Source organism: Euleptes europaea, chromosome 9 (genome assembly GCF_029931775.1).
Source record: "Euleptes europaea isolate rEulEur1 chromosome 9, rEulEur1.hap1, whole genome shotgun sequence".
NCBI classification, from domain to species: domain Eukaryota; kingdom Metazoa; phylum Chordata; class Lepidosauria; order Squamata; family Sphaerodactylidae; genus Euleptes; species Euleptes europaea.
The window spans coordinates 84,254,061-84,275,165 of NC_079320.1; the positions used below are offsets into that span (position 1 = coordinate 84,254,061).

The 21,105-nt window shown below is 44.0% G+C and overlaps 1 protein-coding gene across 1 annotated transcript in view; it reads left to right on the forward strand.

Annotated features, from left to right (window-relative positions):
• FBXL5 (F-box and leucine rich repeat protein 5) overlaps nucleotides 1–21,105 on the forward strand; it is a 52,169-nt gene that overhangs the window by 18,033 nt on the left and 13,031 nt on the right. Inside the window, exons 2-6 of the mRNA XM_056855506.1 lie at nucleotides 1,857–2,072; nucleotides 6,141–6,236; nucleotides 7,788–7,977; nucleotides 17,988–18,170; nucleotides 19,468–19,593. Of these exons, the coding sequence (XP_056711484.1) occupies nucleotides 1,857–2,072; nucleotides 6,141–6,236; nucleotides 7,788–7,977; nucleotides 17,988–18,170; nucleotides 19,468–19,593 (811 nt within the window). The remainder of the gene's footprint in view (nucleotides 1–1,856; nucleotides 2,073–6,140; nucleotides 6,237–7,787; nucleotides 7,978–17,987; nucleotides 18,171–19,467; nucleotides 19,594–21,105) is intronic.

The window sequence follows — 21,105 nt, forward strand, 5'->3', positions numbered from 1 at the left end:
GCATTTAAACTATGTGGGTTAGTAGTGTTGGTAAATTGTAGTTTGCAGTGCAGAGAGACAAAACAACCTAGTGCAGCAGCCAGAATTTCATAGCATTTTGACTTGAGTTGTGTTTTGAATCTTAGTCAAGCAAGTTATAATCCTTTTGTCCTTTAACACGAAATGAGGATTGGATAAATACATCCCTGGTAGCAGATGGTGAGTGCAAGAGAGCTAGCTACACATGGATGATACACCCTGTTGAATCATGAGAGAAGAGAAGAGAGGATCTTTTAGTGGGCAAGTCAGGGCATTCATTTAGCGCTGTTATGAAGTTTCCAGCTTCCTCATAACTAGACGTTTGGACCTCGGAGATCTGCTGATGGTGGAGTGTGATGTTGCTGAAGGTAGGTGTCTTGCACTGCCACAGGAAGGCTCTCCATTTAGCAGAACAGAGGCAGTGTGGTGCAGTGTCAGACTAGTAATTAATGTTCCTGCATATCTAATTATGGCCTCTACCTAGCTTATTTTCTGGTTTAAAAGTTGCATAATTTTTGCTTCTAGTGAAAAGGCTCCTAGTTACAAAGAGGGAACTGTTTTCCAGATTGATACTGTACCGCTCTAGGTGGGAGATGTGCGCACCCTTTCTGTGGAGCCAGTGGTAAAAGATTAATTGACTTTAATGAACCAGTATTGCATCTTTTGGCTATAATCTGGAAATGGGAGAAGTATCTTTTTCATTGTTATGCTGAAAAGGCAAGCGTGTTTTTTTTTTTTGAGGATGTGCGCCCATTCCTATCAAACTGAACCTTCAAGATACCTGGAACGCAACAAGATTCTTTGTTGCTTTTGGATCTTCTTTGGAGTTCAGTGCTATGTACTGTCCTCCTTTTGCCAAATTAAAATTTATTTATATTTAAAATGTTAACAGCCCAGTGTTTCTCCCAAACAAATAAGAATCAAAGCGGGGTCATCAATGGCAAACCAGTGAGCATGTTTGTGGACACCTGGCGTGTACATGGAGAATAAAATCAAGAAGGAAAGCTCTCTCTGGTGATTGATGGTTACTTTAAGTGCAAAAATGGCTTTGGATCTCTTCTGAAATATCAGCAGAAATATTCCATGCCTATTCATAATTGTGTTAAAAAAGAAAGAGGTAGGGTTAGAGTAGCCATTGTAGATACTATATAAAAGTGAAGTATACATAATCTTAGATGTAACATTTCTACTGGATGAATTATTTTTAGATTGATTTGGTTCAACTCTGCCTCCTTTATCCAGGGTTAGTTTAATCATTGACTTGTTTTGGAAGGCAGCATTCTTTGTTGTAGAAACCTCAGGTATGTTAAAGAGGCTTTGAATGTTGCCAGTTCTAATCTCTCATCATTGCAGGGGGGTTTCCCCCATAGAGCTGGGGGTCCTTCCTTCTTGGCTTCATCCTCCTGGTTAATGAGGAAAGGTGGTGGTTAGTTGCTCAACTCCAGCTGGGGTCTGGAGATCTCACAGAATTATTATCTGGGCTGTTGTCAGTTGATAAGCTCTCCCTTGCCACTGTTTCTGTATGGTTTTGATTTGTTCTTATTTTATTTCGATATTTAATCTCGGGGTGGCTGTGATCTTTTTAAACGCCATTGTTATGTTGTTTTATAGTTTTCTTTTTAACAGCCTAAATTATATTGTATTACATTTATCATTATGAGCCACCCTGAGATGGGTGGGATATAAATGTAAATATTAAACACATAAGTAAATAAGTTCTGGCAGGCACAAATGGGCCAGGAAAATGGGGATGACCCAACATATTGTTCCAGAACATCATTTGGGTTACTGAATACTCTTTCAGAATCAAAATAAGCCTTTCTTTTTCCCCTCCTCAGCTTTCTAAAACCAATTTCTCCAACAACAATGACTTCCGGGCTCTACTCCAATCCTTGTATGCCACTTTTAAAGAGTTTAAAATGCACGAACAGATTGAAAATGAATACATCATTGGCTTACTTCAGCAGCGCAGCCAGACTGTGTATAATGTACACTCGGACAACAAGCTGTCAGAAATGCTTAGTCTCTTTGAGAAAGGATTGAAAAATGTGAAGGTGAGGATGAGAATACTTTGATTCTTCAATGGTATGGTGTTGTGGTTAAGAGCGGTGGTTTGGAGCGTTGGACTCTGATCTGGAGAACTGGGTTTGATTCCCCACTTCTCCATATGAGCAGCGGAGGCTATTCTGGTGAACTAAATTTCTTTCCTCACTCCTACTCATGAAGCCAGCTGGGTGATCTTGGGCTAGTCACACACTCTCAGCCCCACCTACCTCACAGAGTGTCTGTTGTGGGGAGAGGAAGGGAAGGTGATTGTAAGCTGGTTTGATTCTTCCTTAAGTGGTAGAGAAAGTTGGCGTATAAAAACTAACTCTTCTTAAACTGAAATTGCTAAGACACTGTGATCTGAACACTTCTGCAACCTGATAGAGGTTAAAGCAGTTCTATCGCAACAAAAAAAATATATTTGGCTCTTTATGATAGAACCTTGATTCCTTTGGATCGGCTTTTACTCCTTCTTGGTAAGCTGAAATGTAAGGCAGTGATTTTTAGTTGCTGTCCTAGAGCTGGAAGTGGGTATATAGATCATCACGAACTGGCTTATTCAGAATTCTTATATTGTCAGAAGGTGAATTGGTCCCAATAAATAGGAAGCAAAGTGGATTAATAAGCATATTCTAGGCATTGAAATGTGCTGTGACATCGTAATCAGTCCCTTACCTTGGCAAAAAATAAGATGGCTGCAATAGCTCGTTTCTATTCTAAGAAGGGTAACCATTTTGTTCCGGCCGCCTTACAGATTTTCCAAGCCACTGTGATCCTGCAACTTTTGTACGGAATCCCAGTTTGGATTTTAATAAAGAAGTGGAGCATCTCAGGGCAGTTTTTTTGAGACGCATCCTTGGCGTCACAAACTCTGTTTGCTATTTTTCTCTGTGCGCTGAGCTGGGACTGCACACGATAGAATCTGGTGCTTGGATTAGTACTATCAAATACTGGTTATGCTCTCATTTTCGATGCCCCCCAAATAGTTTATTGGCAGCTTTACATACTGACTCAACTGTTTCTAGATGGTCTCGGCTTATCTTAAATAGGATCAGATCACTCGGGATTGATCTTGATTCCTTGTCCAATTCCAGTGAATTATATATTTTTAGGACAATCCAAAAAAGGATATGGGACAGTGATTCCCAAATAATAAAAGCCGGTGCTGAAGGTATTTGCTCCCCTTGTTTTTTAGACCTTTCTTATCAAATAAACTCTATGGCCCAGTATTTTTCTAACTTAACTATACCCTCTCACCATAGAGCGTTTTTGTTGGCCAGATTTAATATATTCCCTTCAGCTGTTGTTAGTGGTAGATACAAGGGAATACCACGCGAAGCAAGATGTTGTAGGTGTCAATGCAAAGAACTTGACACTATACATCATATTCTCTTGTACTGTCCACTTTTCACACAGTTTCGATGCAGCTTGATTAGTTCTCTTCCACAATTTACTACTGCAATGACTACTGGAAACATAGCCCATTTATTAGATGACAAAAGCTTCGAAGTTACCACTCAGGTAGCAGAGTTCCTGGCCAAGGTCCTAAAGGAGGGAGAAAGAAGGAGGGGAACCCTTATTTAATTGTTTATTATAAAATTTATTGATGAACTGTGTATACATTCGTTTTTTAGATCCATATCTAGCTGCTTTACCTTGTTTTGTTACTGTAAATGCCAATAAAGGTTCTGTTTTCTTTCTGAAATGGGCTGTGATAACCAGTAATTGTAGGAGAAATATCTTGTAATGACAACATGCAATCACTATAAGAACCAAATGTGCAGTTTCCTGCCCGTGCTTTCATCAAAAAGTGGTCACTTCACTAGTGCTGTTCAGCAGATTTCATATGGCTCTCCCATTTATTTAATTATCCCAGTAGTGCTGCTCACGTTTATAGTATGTGAATAACTTAATGTAGTTTAAACCACAAGAATAGCCAGAAATATCTGTACCCACAAGTCATTCCTGAAAAATGAAGTGTAAGGCCAAAGGGCTGTGCCCTCCTCTAAGTGAGGGCAGGGAGCTGTTCCGGTTGGCAGCAGAGGATAGGACTCAAAAGAATGGGTTTAAATTATGGGCGGAAAGGTACCAGCTGGATACAGGGAAGTTTTTTTTACATTAAGAGTTGTTCAGCAGTGGAATCGGCTGCCTAGGGAGGTGGTGAGCAGTCTTCAAGCAGCGGCCCTCTCTGGCAGTCTTCAAGCAGCGGCTGGACAAACACTTGTCAGGGATGCTTTAGGCTGATCCTGCATCGAGCCTGAATGGCCCCTTCCAATTCTATGATTCTAGGTATTGCCTTGGTGCACATCTAATACTAATAAAAATAAGAATAGGGGCTGAACTGAAAGCTGGCAGGTGAATGTTTCAGCTCAGCATGGAGTTGTGGGGGGGGCAGGCCAAGGTTTCAGTGTCCCCCAGTCACCTTTTTGTTCTTCTGATGGTGACAGTCTGAGTGTCCACTGCTACAGGGTACCATTTTTGCTCTGCTTGTTTAAATCAGGAGGCATTGTCCTTGCCTTGATTTGGCTTCAGATGTAGACAGGTAGCCAGGTCTTATGGATTATGTGGCTTCGTGAGGCTAAAACAAAGCTACCGTTGCTTCCTGCCCTCAGTCTTGTAACTCTGGATTTAAAAGGTATGGGTGGGTAATTGTACCCAGTAGCACCAAGATGTGTGAATGCTACCAGTAAGTCGAGTAATGGGTGAAAGCTTGTTCGCAGCCCCCCCCACCCCTTTCTAAAAAAACTATCCAAAAGGGTGGGGTATCTATGGTATGGAAACAAGCAGTGAGGCAGGGATGAGGATTTTGACTTGACTCTATATATCTGTTTCTCAAATGTGGCCCCCATTTGCAGTTATCTAAATCTGTGGTGCGGCTCCACACTGACTCTAGGTTTTTCTGCAAACTTGGGGGACCCTCCCTCCCAGGGTTTGGAGAAAAATCTGACATCTTTATAAAAAGTACATTGGGGTTTAAATCCCCCCCAAATAAAAAAGTGTTGTCTGCCTATGCGCAGACAGCCCACTTCCTTTTTTATTCCTAGCTGGCGGTGTCGGCATCCGGGAGCCTTTCTGGGCCCAGAGCAGCTCCCAGACAATGATGCCGCTGCAGCCAGGCCTGGAACTGGGCCTGGCTGGGCGACAGAAGAGCTACTCTGGGCACAGAGCAACACTGCAGCTGCCATGACCAGTAAGGAGAGGGGAGAAAGAGAGATGGGGGGGATATTAACAGAGAGGCATGAGAAATAAAGGGGGTAGGTTGACAGAGAAGGGGAGGGTGACATTGATGGAGAAGGAATGGGGGCAAAAGAGAGAGGGAGTTAGGTTGACAGATAAGGGGAGGGGAGATTGTCAGAGGAGGAGGGGGAATACTGAAAGGGGAGAGGTGAGAAAGAGGAGGAAGATAGTTAGAGAAGGGGGGAGAGGGAAGGAGACAAAGGGGGGAAGGGATGCACGCTCCCCCAAGTTTCTTCCAGGTTTCTTATTTGTTACCATCATAGATCAGCTGAGATTGACAACCAGAGAGTCATCAGCATATATGCAAACAGTAAAATTCAGAGCTGTATGATACGCTGATCTCAATAGTGCAGACATAATTAATAAAAATGAAACCAGCTGCTTCCTTTTTGAGCATACCAAGGTCCAAAATTTGGCCACCTTAAATGTTAGTTTCGTTAGAACAATCTTGGAGGAGAAGGCAAATACAAAATTCATCACGTCTGCTTGGAAAATTAGTTAAGAATGGAATTCATTTTTAAAGGTAAACTATTAACATATTAAGTCAAAACCTTATTCCTTAATCAGGCACGTCTACAGTAGTTTTGTACATGTGCACAGTAATCTCTATATCACCTTAGTTACGTGTACATGTTTGTTTCTGGTCAGCGTAAATTAGAAAGGATGGTAGTGATGGCTTGAAATTACCATGTACGTTGTTCTAAATAGGAAGTAGCCTAAATCTGTTTTTTGTAATACAAGGGATTTTATAATCTAAAGATTTTATGATTGTTCGTTTGTAATTATTTGTAATTTCAAGTGGCGCAAAGGCTGTATAATGGTTTTTTTATTTTTCTCAGAATGAATATGAACAGTTAAACTATGCGAAGCAGCTGAAGGAGAGACTGGAAGCTTTCACCAGGGATTTCCTTCCTCACATGAAAGAGGAGGAGGAGGTGAGCAAAACTAGGAAATAATTACAGAATTAAAGCTTTCTTAAGAGCTTTACATTGAATCATTAAAGTGTATTAATTCTTTTGACGCCTTCCATCCTAAGGAGTTGGTGGGGGTAAGTGTGTGTGTTTTGTCAGCCTTAACTTTTTAAAATGTCAGAAAGTATGGATTGTACCTTATTGTGTAGAAATAAACCAGACTCATGATAGATAGTATCATCTGGCAGATACCTTGTAAAACTGATTTCTGAAAACAAAGCTACAAATGTACAATGTAATTCATTGTAAAAGGGTTTTCTATGACCTTTCAGTTCTACTATCGTTACAATCAGAATTGTCTGTGCTGAAGTTTCTTGGTCCCATAGGTAGTTGTGTGGCACAAATTGGTGTGCTCCTTTGTGTTTAGGGTAGATGAAGCATTGCCAACAGATTCTGGCTTTGCATGTGTGAACGTTGCTGTAATTCTTCCTTCAGACTGATGAAAGTCTTCAAATTTGGAAGAATAGGTCCTTATAATTCATGTCTTCTGGGTGTGTGTTTAATCTCAGTAAGGCAGAAACTTTAGTATTAACCTAAGAAATCATATCTGACTGGATGATTAGCTTCCCTTTCCTTGTGCACACTCTCAATACTCTCATCTGTTCTGCCCTGAGATTCTTATACACATCACAGAATTATACAGATAAACACTGGATTATGTTGGAAATTTTGAACTTTCAGTTTTTCTGTATTCAAAAAACTGAGATTAATATTGGGAGAAAATATTTTAGTTGACTAGTTCAGAAAAAAATATGTTTGCATGGACTAACACAGTGGTTCTCAACCTTTCATATCTTATGCCCCACTAATCACTCTGTCAAAGAATCCGGGTCTCACCATAAGATAAGCATCCTACTTTTTTCCAAGGACATTTACGTGTTTACAGGCATTCTGTTACTATATTTATTATTTATGGTAAGTTTTAAGAGCATAAAAAAATTGCAGAAGCACAATGGATAACCCCTGACAGGTAGGGTTGGAGGAAGCATCACATCAAAGACACTTGCCGGTGGGCAGGGGGTGTGGGGGATCAGGAGAAACACTGAGTGTCTAAGGTTATACGAGTGTGCCAACAGATCACTGGTAGATTAGTTGTGGCAGGTAGGATCGGCTGGAGTTAGCATGTCATGCTGGTGGACATGAGGATTGAGGGAGAGTGAATTTTTAGTACTTGTTATGGAAATCTGCGCCTCACCTAGACTCCTCCATTCCACCTGCCACTGGTTGAGAACCACTGGATGAGTAGACACAATTTTTCTGTAATATTTCAGAGCATTTTCAGAACATCTTTATACATGGGAAAACAAGATAAATTGACATATCCATGTTTTCATGAATTGTCAGTTCTGATACTAATGTGCAGGTATGAGTGTATGCGTGCTGGAGAGATCATGCCGGAAGAATATCTAGCTTGTCAAAAGCTAATGCAGGCTTGTGCTTTTTGGGGGTGAATAGGTGGGGTGTGGATGTTTAAGGGGGTGTTGTCTAAACATTAACATTTTCTATGCATTTTAGGTTTTCCAGCCTATGTTGATGGAATATTTTACTTATGAAGAATTAAAAGATATAAAAAAGAAAGTAATTGCTCAACACTGCTCACGAAAGGAAACTGCAGCAGAAATACTTAGAGGTCTTAGTCTCTGGAATCAAGCTGAAGAACTCCAGAAAGCTTTTAAATATTCTGTGGATGAAAAGTCAGATCAAGGTGAACTATTTTACTTACAAGCAGCCCTAAATTTATAGCACACTGAATTCATCAGGATCTATCCTTCTGGATGTCTGTAGTTTGATTTCTTTACAATAATAGCATCAGCATTCTAGTGAGGCAGAAAGTGATTCTGCTTTTAGTTTCAAGAGTTTTTGATAATGCCTGTTGGGTCTCCTTTACTTTTTATATCTGTCAGTTATGCTCAAGCATAAGTCAACTGATACAATTTAATTTCAGCTGCGGTCAGATGCCGTAAACTACTTGTGACCAGAATAAGCTAAAAAATCCTTGAGTTTTCATGCTCCATTCTCTTCTCTCTTCATGCACAGCGCAGAGTCGAAAGACTTTCTGGCTTAGAATAAATTGCAGGTTGTTGCAATCCTGGTGATTGGTCTGAACAACACACTGGTTTGTTTTTTGCTTAGAAATGAGGACTCTAAAGTACAGTTTAAACTTAGTTTAGAATCTTATTTGTAGGCAAGAAACAAGCAGTAGTTCCACATGATTCACACAACACTCTAAACTGCAGTATCTGCTAAACCAAGAAGTCTTTTAACTCCATAACGTGTGTCAGGAGAAGGGCATGAGTGAATGCCCCTGAGCACTTCACTGGTTTTTTTCTGTCTGAATCTGTCTGAATGCAGCGTTTCCTATGACTGGAGAAATTGGCTCACTTCAGCCCCTAAAAAAGCTTTTAATACCTTGAGAAATGGAAGGGGAGAAGGCAAGGAGACTTGGCTTCTTTTCCTCTTCCGTGATTCCTCCAACTTGGTAAACAATATTCATGGACTGTAAGCAAGCTTGTGCAATTTGCTCCCAGTCTTTGGTTTTCTTCTCCTTTCTCTAACTGACTCTCAAGGGCCTTCAGCATTTCTTGCCACTTAGAGCATGCTGCGTCCTCATCAGGCTGCTGTTGGAGTTCTTTAAATTTACCAACTAATATTTTTCAGTATATCTGCAAGCATGTAGCAGCTCCTTCCTTGTCTGTGGGTGGCCTAGCTTTCTGCGTTCCTAATCCTCATGGATGCCAGGTTGATACTTGATCGAGTGGTGATAATTCCTCCTCATGTTTGTGGGCTTTCTAGAAGCACCTAGTTGGCCACTGTGTGAGCAGACTGCTGGACTTGATGGGCCTTGGTCTGATCCAGCATGGCTTTTCTTATGTTCTTTAAGGCAAATTAGTGATCAAATTCAAAATTCAAATTTATTAATATGGTCGACTGACCAATCATGTGCCAATACATCAAAATTTCCAGACTCAATAGTTTTTCACCGCAGAATCACAGACATATAAAGGTGTAAGATCAATTAAAGCGACCCCTGGTTAAAATTATCATCTTAAAATTGATAAAACTAAAATATTCTAACAATCATTTACTAATAAAGTTCTGCGTATTTTAATAGCAACAGCACAGAACTTGGCAGTTTGGAGCGTAAGCTGAGTGTCTTCTCCTAATAGGAGCTTCTTTGCCAAAAGCTCAGCTGACTTCAGGGAATTTACCAAGTGGGGGGGAAATAAGCTTTGATCTAACTTCATGGTAGAATGGGCAACATATCAGTGCATGTTCGATGGTTTCAATGTCCCCTGTCCCACAAGGACAAAACCTCTCTGATCTAGGGATCTTCTTATATTTCCCTTCTAAAACAGCTGATGGTAGGGCCTGGCATCTGGCAAGAGTAAAGGCCTTCCTATAATTAATAGGCTCAAGTTGAGAAAAATAAACCGTAGGTGAGACTAAGTATCTAGACTTATCAGGTACTAGGGAAAATGGTGATTTTCCAAGGTCTGTCTGGCGTTCAATGTCTTCCACCCTTTGCTTCAAGAAACTTGATGGCTAACAGAGTAGGTGGAGAAAGGCCCAGGCAGGCCATTTTATTAAGGACTGTCTTTAGCCATGTTGACTGGAACCTATCCTGTAGAAGCAGGGGTAGTAGTCCTTGAGGGTTAGGATTTAATTTAAGCCAAAGAATAATGGAAGCAGTACAGAACCTTGCCTCCACCCTCGCCAGTCCTGCCTCCAGTCCAGCAGTAGCATTTGATATGCAACGAGGTAAATGGGGGGGCTGCTTTCAAGAATTTAGATTGAACCTGTTCCAGTGGGACAAAAGTAGATGAAGGTGGCCCAAGTAAAGTCCCATATGTCATTTGTGCCAGCTACTGCTCTGTTGTTTTGTGCTGGCCAATGGCCGTAACAATAAAATATATGTAAAATGTAGTTGTGCCAGTGTTTTCGCTTGGTGTGAGCTCCAAGCCTAGGAGCGCAGCTGCCCTCCAAGGTTGTGTTATTTAGAAGGTTGTTATGACTGCTTGCTCTCCATTAGTGTGATAACTGTAATCTATCGTGGGAACCAGGCTTGGCTTGGTACCCAACTGTGCCTTTGGTTTTCTGTATATGTTCCATCCTTCTCGTCCCCCCCCCATTAGAGTCCTCGTACCTGTCCCTGTAAGTTCCTGCTACTCACCTTATGCTTCCCAAATAAACCAGCCTCTTAAAATACCCTGTCTGGACGTTTGGTGATTGGGATTCAACAGGTGAACTCAGACCTTACATTAGGACTCTAATCCCTCCTTTATTTTCGTTTTGTTTCTTTTCTTTGTTTTGGATTTTGGGGGAAATGAGGTTGAAGCCTCTTCCCTAAGTTCTGCATGGTGGCAGCGGCTGAGTTCACCTGTTCCCTTGGAGGAAGGGCTGATGGGTCGTCCCAGGAAGGGAGACCCGGGACAGTTACAGCCAGAGAAGTGCTTCGTCAACTCCTCCGAGAGGAGGTGAGGATACAGACCCTGCGCGCCCGAGAGGAGGCTGCGGGAAGGGACTTCCAGCGATCCATCCTGGAGGGAGAGTCCTTGCGTTGGGCCGTGGATGTGGAGGTGGATCCAAGGCGACACCGAAGCCTAGACAGGAGTCCCCGAAGTCCGCAGTGGAAGGAGTCCTGCCGGGAGCGCAGCGCAGAGAGATTGAGGGACAGTAGGGACAGACTGTTGGATCGGTACCGCCGCGTGAGTGAGAATGCAGCCAAGGGTAACGAATCTCTCCTGGAGGGCCCCGATCCCGTACCCTTATCCCTCATGGGGGAACGAGTGGGGGTGGCAGGTCCTACTCAACCCCGTTTTCGCCAAGAGACGGATCAATCGTTTGCTGAAGCGGTCGATGCCCGGGCCGCCAAGCTGGAGGCGCTGGTGGCTGCGCAGGCATCCGGAGCGCAGCCCAAGAGTCCGGCAACGCCTGCCATGGGTGAGGGGGACTGGACGTTACCCTCCTTTTTTGACCTTCTGAGCAGGGAGGCCGCAGACGAAGTCCAACATCTACGGACTCAAAATCGGGAGTTGCAGGAGCACATGGCTCGGATGCAGAATCAAGTGGATTTAATGTGGCCGGACTTAGGCGAGATGCAGCGGGTGCAAATGGATCCAGAGCCGCGCCTGCCTCATCTGTGGAGTTGTGGGCCATTTCGCCGCGGACTGCCTGGTGCGATCCGAACGGTCAAACTCGAGTCCCCGCCAGGAGAGTCCGGAACGCAAGGGAGGAAGCAACCATCGGAAAACCGTCGGCGGACCCAAGGTTCCTGCAACGTCTCCTGCCATGGATCTCGCCATCTCATCATTTGACCCCTCTGGGTCTCAGATTATAAATGCCGCCGTCCCAGACAAGGATTCCTCAGACGAAGAGGAAACCCAAGAGGTTTCGGCCCTGAACCTGGTCCCAACGGGCGACCAGTCAACTGAACGACCACTGCAGACCCTTGTGCCCGTACAAACAAAACCTCCATTAATGGTAAGAGATGTGGAGGACACGATGTATCTGAACGTCATTTTACAGCATCACAAGCCCCCCCCCCCCAATAACTGTTAAAGCCTTAGTTGACTCTGGGTGCGCCCGCACTTTAATTAATGAGGACACCTTCAAGACTTTGAAAGTGAAAGCCGTCACCTTACCCCAACCCATTCAATTCGCCCAGATGGACATTAGTGGCTTTGGGGGGGGGGGCAGTTGACCGACGGACAAGCAGAGTCGCCATGGGAGTGGGGGATCACTGGGAGCAAATACACTTTACCATTGCACCAGGCATTCGTTATGCAGTAGTCTTGGGGGAAAACTGGCTATGTGGGCACGGCCCCACTATTGACTGGGTAGCAAAAACAATTGAGTTTGCTCAGCTGCAATGCGAACGTCACTGAAGGGAGGTGGCAGTCAAGGTTCCTGCCTCGACGGCAGAGGTCGGGGGGTGTCCAACGTTTCCCAATTACCCCCCGAGTATCTGGACTTTGCTGACGTTTTTGATGTTCTATCCCCCCACCTCGAGACGGACTGTGCTATTGAGGTGTGTGTGTGGGGGGAAACTAACCAAGAGTAAAGTTTATCCTATGAGTTCCAAGGAAAAGACGGTACTGAAAGACTTTATTGATAAAAATCCGCCACAAGGCTTTATCCACCCTTCCACGGATGCCCACTGCGCTCCTGCCTTTTTTGTGCGTAAAAAGACAGGTCACTTGCGACTTTGTATAGACTTTCGCAAACTGAATGTGGTTACCCAAACCAACGCCTACCCCATCCCTCTTATCCCGGACCTCTTAAGCTAACTAAAAGAAGGGCACATTTTCACTAAATTGGACCTGGTGGAAGCATATTATCGCATTCGTATTCGGGAGGGGGATGAACACTTAACTGCCTTTTCAAGTTGCTTTGGGATGTTTGAATACCTTGTGATGCCCTTTGGGTTGAAAGGAGCTCCGGGGGTCTTCATGCAAATGATTAATGAAGTCCTTCATGATTTGTTATTTAAAGGAGTGGTGGTTTACTTAGATGACATTCTCATCTACTCCCAAACTTTAAATGAGCACGTTACTTTGGTCAAAGAGGTTTTGCAATGTCTCAGAGAAAACCACCTCTATGCTAAGGTTTCCAAATGTGAATTCCATAAAGAAGAACTAACGTTTCTGGGCTACAGGATTTCGCATCAAGGGTTAACCATGGACCCTGACAAGGTACAGGCAGTGGTAAACTGGGAGCCGCCAACCACTCGCAAAGAGGTGCAAAGATTTCTCGGTTTCGCTAATTTTTACCGGAATTTCCTCAGCAATTTCGCACAGGTGGTGCTTCCGATTACTGATCTCCTAAAAACCAAGGGGAAGGGGGTTGCTGCTACCCAGCCTTCCTCAAAAATAGACTGGACCCCGGAATGTCAGGTGGCCTTTGAGACTTTGAAACGTTTGTTCACAACTGAACGGGTGCTAAAGCATCCGGATTGTGGCCGCCCATTCATTGTCCAGGTAGAAGCTTCTGAAGTTGCCATGGGAGGGGCCCTCTCGCAGGAGGGTGAGGACAGCCAATTGTACCCATGTGCCTATTTTTCTAAAAAGTTTGCCCAGACTCAGCTTAATTGGCCCATTTGGGAAAAAGAAGCAGCAGCGGTGAAACATGCTTTAACAGTCTGGAGACACTTTCTTGAAGGTTCTGAAGCTCCCTTCCAGGTGCGGACAGATCACAAGAACCTTGAGGCCTTAACTGGGACGCATAAGCTCACCGCAAAATAAATTAGATGGGCAGACTTCTTTTCTCGGTTTCGTTTTGTAATCAAACACTTTCTGGGCAGGAAAAACCTCTTAGCGGATGCTCTTTCCCAGCTCCCGCCGTACCCAACCAAGGTGGAGTGTCCCACTGAATCTTTGTTTACTCCTGAGCAAAGAGGTATTCTACCCACCTTGGCAGTTCAAACCCGCGCTCAAGCGTGACAAACCCAGACCGGGAGTAACTCCTCTCCGCCCACTGACGGGGCTACCCCTCATGTTCCTCCACCGTTGCTCGGTGACGCTAACAGTAGCACTTCAGCCCAGCCCTCTACAGGGAGCAGATGGGCAGACTTCTTTTCTCGGTTTCGTTTTGTAATCAAACACTTTCTGGGCAGGAAAAACCTCTTAGCGGATGCTCTTTCCCAGCTCCCGCCGTACCCAACCAAGGTGGAGTGTCCCACTGAATCTTTGTTTACTCCTGAGCAAAGAGGTATTCTACCCACCTTGGCAGTTCAAACCCGCGCTCAAGCGTGACAAACCCAGACCGGGAGTAACTCCTCTCCGCCCACTGACGGGGCTACCCCTCATGTTCCTCCACCGTTGCTCGGTGACGCTAACAGTAGCACTTCAGCCCAGCCCTCTACAGGGAGCGAACCTGCCGTCCTGAAAGGACTGCCTAGTGCCTTCTGTGACGCTTTGATCCGCGAGTGCCAGACTGAACTGAATAACAATGCCCTGCCTGCTGGTCTAGAGCGTCGGGGAGAACTTTGGGTTAAAGACGCTAAATTATACGTGCCTAAAACTTTGCGGGCGGAAGTATTCATTCTCAGCTGTCCAATATGCGCCACTGCAAAACGCCCTACCGGCAACCCCCCCGGACTATTGAAGCCTTTGGAAGTGCCTCAAGGGCCATGGGAGGTCATCGCCATGGATTTCATGACTGATCTTCCTTTGAGTCGGGGGGAAACTGTACTGTGGGTGGTTACTGACCTTTTCCCCAAACAGGCGCACTTAATATGCACTGGCATGCCCTCTGCTCAAAGACTGGCTCATTTGTTTGTAGCACATGTTTTCAAATATCACTCCTTCCCGCGAAAGATAATTTCCGACCGCGGGTCAGTATTCGTAGCCAAATTTTGGAGGGCGTTCCTCAAATTGCTTGGGGTGGAACAAGGGTTGTCAAGTGCGTTCCATCCCCAAACGGCTGGACAAACGGAAAGAGTTAATGCTGTGTTAGAATGTTATCTCCGTTGTTATGTGAATTATCATCAAGATGATTGGGTTGATCCACTGCCTTTTGCTGAGTACGCATATAATAATTCCATTCATCAGTCCACTGGTTTCAGCCCCTTCCACATTGTGTACAGCAAAGAATTTGGACCTGTTGTTCAAGTGGATGTTTTGGGCGAGGAGGGGGGTGAAGATATCCGACTGGATTCAAACCATATAAGCTACGTGGCCTTGGTTAACCAAGAATTTGGAGCGGGCCAAAAGACAATATAAAGCCCAAGCTGACAAGCATCGGGTTCCCTGCTGGACCTTCAGGGTGGGGGATCTGGTATATCTCTCCACACAAAATATGCGGTCACTCCGACCCTCTAGAAAACTGAGTGAGAAGTACATTGGGCCCTTTCCTATTTCTCGAATCATTAACGAGGTAACAGTGGAGTTGCAACTCCCTAAAACGTTGAAGAGAATCCATCCGGTGTTTCATGTCAGTTTACTGAAGCAATACGTGCCGGCGCCTCAGTGGTATCCAGAAGATCCCCCAGAGGTTCCCGAAATGGTGGGGGAGGGGGAGGAACATTGCTAGGTTTCCAAGATCCTTGATTCCCGTATCCATGGGGGGCTGGAGTACCTAGTCCGTTGGAAGCATTTCAGCCCCACCCATGACGAATGGGTTAAACATCGTCATGTTTCCGCCCCTCGCCTACTACGTCAGTTCCATGCCTCGTATCCAGACAAACCCGCCCCATCGAGCGAGGAGGGGAGGGGCCCCGGGGGGGGGGTAGAATGTGAGCTCCAAGCCCGGGAGCGCAGCTGCCCTCCAAGGTTGTGTTATTTAGAAGGTTGTTATGACTGCTTGCTCTCCGTTAGTATGATAGCTGTAATCTATCGTGGGAACCAGGCTTGGCTTGGTATCCAACTGTGCCTTTGGTTTTCTGTATATGTTCCATCCTGCTCATTCCCCCCCATTAGAGTCCTCGTACCTTTCCCTGTAAGTTCCTGCTACTGACCTTATGCTTCCCAAATAAACCAGCCTCTTAGAATACCCTGTCTGGACGTTTGGTGATTGGGATTCAACAGGTGAACTCAGACCTTACACTTGGTAAAGCTTAAGAACGGCTGGAAAGTAATGCCCCCCCTTAGTTCTTAAAAATTTAATGATGTTTAAGGCAGATTTTTGCTCTATCTCTGCTGCAGAATCACTTTTTTAGAACCAGAAGCTTGTAAGACTACTCCTAAGTATTTAAACTGGAGTACCTGTCAGGCTCAGGCGTCTGCCCCTAGCATCCCAAAAAGCACACACGCCCAGGCAGGTGATCCTAAGCAATGCTACTTTATTAGGAGCAAATAGATTAAAAGAAGCTGACTGCTTACACGCAAGTAAGGCTACTAATGACATGACACGGTAGAATACATGGTTAAAAGCTCTTCTGTCAGAGAAAGTAAAACAAAGTGAAACAATACCAAGATAACAGTTCCAGGACAAGGTAGACAGCACAACAGCTGTGGCTTGCAGGCTGGGTGGATAACAGGATGAGAAACTATACACAGGGTTTTTGATATGTGAACCAAGAACTTGACCTGATACCAGAGCCTGGCCTGGTCCTGCCAAGAGCCCTTCTTCAGGTGACTTTAGTCAGAACCTGACAGTACCTGGTCTATTTTGTGGCCATCAGTGCTCCATGTTCGTATTGTAGGGTGCTTGCCAAAGGCCATAACTATTGTCTTTGAGAAATTAATGTCTAGTCGTTCAACAGAACAATATTGCTTGGCATACAGTTTACTAATAATGCTGAGGAGACTAATAGGCCTATAGCTGGCTGGGTTGTCCCTCTTTCCTTTCTTAAAAAATGGCACCACAATCGCCCTGCCCCAGTCCTTTGGCATATGTCCAGTCCTATCTATGTAGGTGAAAAATGAGGCCAGGAAAGGAACCCACCAGTCTTTGTTGTTCTTCAGAAGTTCGGGTGGAATAAAATCAGCACCTGGGGCCCCCATAGAGCCATCTTGTGTGTTTCTTTTGTATGGAAAAACCTGCTTTAGAGCCTGCTGTAGAGAGCCAGGGGGTCATGACTTCTACCTCTCGGAAAGGTGGTGATAATTCTTTTTTATTTCAGGCAGGTTCAGAGATCACCTCAACCAAAAAACAAAAACAAAACCACCCTCTTTTGCCCATGCTGTCTTACCTGTGACTGACACAGCCTGGCCTGACTATTCCCCACCCTCGCCAGCTTTCCAGTCCACTGCACAAATGTGTCATGGAGCCCTCTCATTCTTCAACAGTTCTGTGTCTTCTCTCTTTTTCCCCTGGCCTGACCACCCTGACCCCTACCAGTTCATCTGGCAGGATGACACATGTGTGGTTGTGACTCTTCTTTGTCATTTTCCCTGAAAGGGATATGATAGATTTGTAAACCAACATAAGCCAGAAAGAAAATAACTGGTAAGGAAGTTATAAAGGTATACGTAAATATATGGACGATCATTTAATATTGTCCCTGAAATCATACCCAGAGGAAGTGATTCCTGCATCGGTTGCCAAGCTGGGTGACAATGACATTAAAAAAGCAAAGGTGGGGGCAGAGAATTGTGTTAGGGTGTAAAAACGTGGAAGAAGGAGAGAGAGCAAGCAAGAAGGCAATGAAAGCTTTCAGAAGGTAACGCAAAAGATTTTGCAAGGTTACAGATCGCAAAGGCAGGGTAAAAGAACCAGACAGGAAAAGAACTTAGGGAACAAAGAGCTTGTTTCAAAATGACAGCAACACATCTGCTTGCTCAACATCATGCGCACACAATCTAGGAGAAAGAATTCCCAGAATGCAAAAAGAGCTCTAGGAGTCATGAATCTGCTCATGAAAGTAAAGCCCTGCGGGTTAAAAACATGAAATCACTTTGGGAGTGGGCGGGACAAGCTTCACAGTTCAACAGTGTTATGATGTCATATGATTTCCTAGTTTCTCAGTTTGTCTCACTCGCCACTTAGGTGGTTACCAAATTAACTTGGATGATCAGGCCACAATCAGCACTGAATTAGTATCACTGAATTAATACCATAATGCTGATTTGGTTGGTTGTTTATCTGAAGTTTGCTCTTTTCTGGAAGCGAACGTTAGGAGCTGGTATTGTGACCCTAAGTGAAAAAGTGGTGGTTTTGAAATGTGCAGGCTGGCAGCTTTACATTGTGGCATCCTGAGAAGGGGAATGCCTTTCCAGCCACTGTTGGGTGGCTTGAATGTATTCATATGTATCTATTTATATTATTCCTCCCCAGAAACTGAAGAAACAGGGCAAATCACCAGTATTATTCATCTTCCTTCTGAGGTGATGCTGACTATTTTTAGCTACCTTAACCCACAAGAGCTGTGCCGATGTAGTCAAGTCAACACCAAATGGTCTCAGTTGGCTAAAACAGGATCTCTTTGGAAACACTTTTATCCTGTCCATTGGTCCAGAGGTAAGTGACTGATGGAAATTCTCAGATTTTTAAAAACAGGATTTATCATGCCCTTTTCACAATAGAAAAAGCCACGGACACAATATTTTACTTTAAAGGTGAAATGTCATGTAGTGTTAAAAATTATAAATAATGACTAAGTATATGGGCACTTAGTTTGTATCAGAGAGGGGTAACCTTTGCCCCCGGCTTATGTAATGTTCTGGACACGTACACATCCAGCACACATCTGACTCTCCATTGGATTTCAGCTCATGTCTTTTATGTCTTTGCTTTTGGCCCGAGATCTTTTATACAAAGATAAATCAATTATTTATGCAATCAAATGGCACATTATTTCTTTAATCTGTTGCCAAGTAGATAATTGTTCTGCAAAAGGCATGTGTCTAGGCACAACCAAACAGTTTTGCATTTTGTTTCTAGGTATAACGTTTGTTGCAAACCGGTATGATTGATATTAGCAAACAGTTTGGGGTGCTTTTGTAATTAAGACATGTATGACTTGCAGAATGGCAAACTTTGTCAAGTCACTGATTTTAAATGTGTTTCTTTTAATGTGTTTAATGTGAGTGGATGAAGCCTGGGAAACACTTTTATTCATTCATTTCATTTCATTAACCTTTATTGGCATACCAAAGACAGAGATAAAACAGCAATATACCTCCAAAGGGCAATAAACACTTTTATTGAACTGGGAGTTAAAACCTTTTGTTCAGGAATTTGAAGTCTTGTATCTTGAAGTGAAGCCATATTCTCTGTCTTCTGCTTGAAAGGTTTGTCGTTTAACTAGCTCAGATTCCTTCAGGAATTTTAGTCTTCTGGGAATATAACATGTTTGGCACAGTCTGTTGAAGTCGCAAAAGTCTTTACTACTGGAAATGTCTCTAGTCAGGAATGGCGTTTGTGGTACTGTTCCTCAGGCAGGACATGCACTGCTAGACCTTGAGGATTATAGACCACGAGAGGCACATTCTATATGAATGCTTCCAGTTTAGGGCTTACTACTTGTTGCTCTGCTGCCTGTCACTTTTCTGTCTGAGGAAAAGTACTTGGTTGTAGTTGATTCCACAGTTCCCCCAGTAAAGATCAAATGGGCCTTCCTTCCTTCCTTCCTTCCTTCCTTCCTTCCTTCCTTCCTTCCTTCCTTCCTTCCTTCCTTCCTTCCTTCCTTCCTTCCTTCCTTCCTTCCTTCCTTCCTTCCTTCCTTCCTTCCTTCCTTCCTTCCTTCCTTCCTTCCTTCCTTCCTTCCTTCCTTCCTTCCTTCCTTCCTTCCTTCCTTCCTTCCTTCCTTCCTTAGGAGACTGGTCCAGTGGCCAACCAAGTGACCTAGATATGGAACCTGATGAAGACTGGATAAAAACCAGAAAAGATGAAAGCCATGCTTTTCAGGAATGGGATGAAGATGCTGATATAGATGAATCTGGTAAGCTAAACTGTGAATATGCATTCTGCTCTGTGTGGCTTTGTCTCCAGATATACTTTTCCAAGCTAGATATGACCTCGGGTAGAATAAAATCTGTCTGGTGGGGATAGTTTGAGGTTTGCAAAGAGGCAAATGACAGCAGCTAGACATTACAGTTGCTAATAGCATGTTCAGAAATGTCATTTGTGACTGGGCAATTCATTCTTGTCTCTGAGAAATCAATGTGTTTATCAGTGTGGTTGGGTGCGCATGCAGCAGTACTCCTATAACACAAGCTTACTTTGCGGAAGCAGAAGTTCTTTTTCTGGCTTGGGCTTAAGGCATGCTATTTATTTCCAGTAGGTAGTATTTATTTGGGATTTTTGATGCCACTTTTCTGCCTGAAGGAACCCAGACCTACCTACAGGTGATAGCTGATGTGGTGGTTAGTGTCAGACTTGGTTCTGGGGGGCCCAGGTTCAAATCTGCAGCCTGCCAGGGAAGGTTGCTGGGTGGCTTTGGGGCAGTCACACACTTTCAGCTTAACCCCCATTTTACAGGGTAGCTGGTGATGATAAAATGGAGGATAGGAGAACAATGTAAGCTGCTCTGAGTCTCCATTGTGTAGACAAAGTAAATAAATGCAGAAACTTCCAAAACCACTAATTTAAACATCCCGGGTGGGTCCTCAGCCATTGGGCTCATGCCTTTGGCCATACCTAGGCTTAAGAACCTGCAAGGAGAGAAAAACTGCTAGCTCAGATAGTGCTCAGTAGGTGCTGTTTTGCTTAAAAACTGAAGAAGTTACAAAGATTGCAGAGGGATTCTTCCTGCTGTTCTTGGTTTCTTTAGTTCTCCCTCATGCTCAGATGAAGCCACTTCTGCAGTGTCTGTGCCTCTGAGGCTCAACTCCTCCCTCCTCCCACTCCCTGTTCATTATTCTTCCTGAGCAGATTTGATTTACAGTTTGTGTCCTCTTACTAGATCTAGACTGCAGTCATCAGAGGGTGTTATTGGGGCTAATAAAAGGATAAATCCTGCTTCATCTTTCTGATTTGTCTAGTCCTGATCCACTGATAGGTGCTTGAGTAAAGTAATCTGTTAGTCTTTCCTGAGGCTTAGGCCCTAGTTTGTTGGATTAAGAAAAAAAAAAAACTCCCTCTCAGGTTGTATAAGCATTTGAAGCTCCAGCAGTCTAGTCATTGCTCCCCCCCAACCCTTTTAAGAGTACTGGCTGCCCCTTTGATATTGCTGCCACCTCCACCCCCGCTTCATTTACGTTCCTCAAACACCTGGTCAGAACTGGGGGAACACCAAACCAGGAGAAATTGATAACGCAAAGAGCAGTCTGACTGGATAGGAAAACTAATAATGTCATAATTCCTTAAATAGACAAAAGCTTTATTCTTGACTAAAAAATTACCCAGCACACCTTGTGTATAAGAGTACAGCTACAAAGTTGGTGGACAGTCTCTAAGAAAATAAAAACAGTTTCCTACTATAATCTTAGAACAGAATTACCCTGGCATTGAC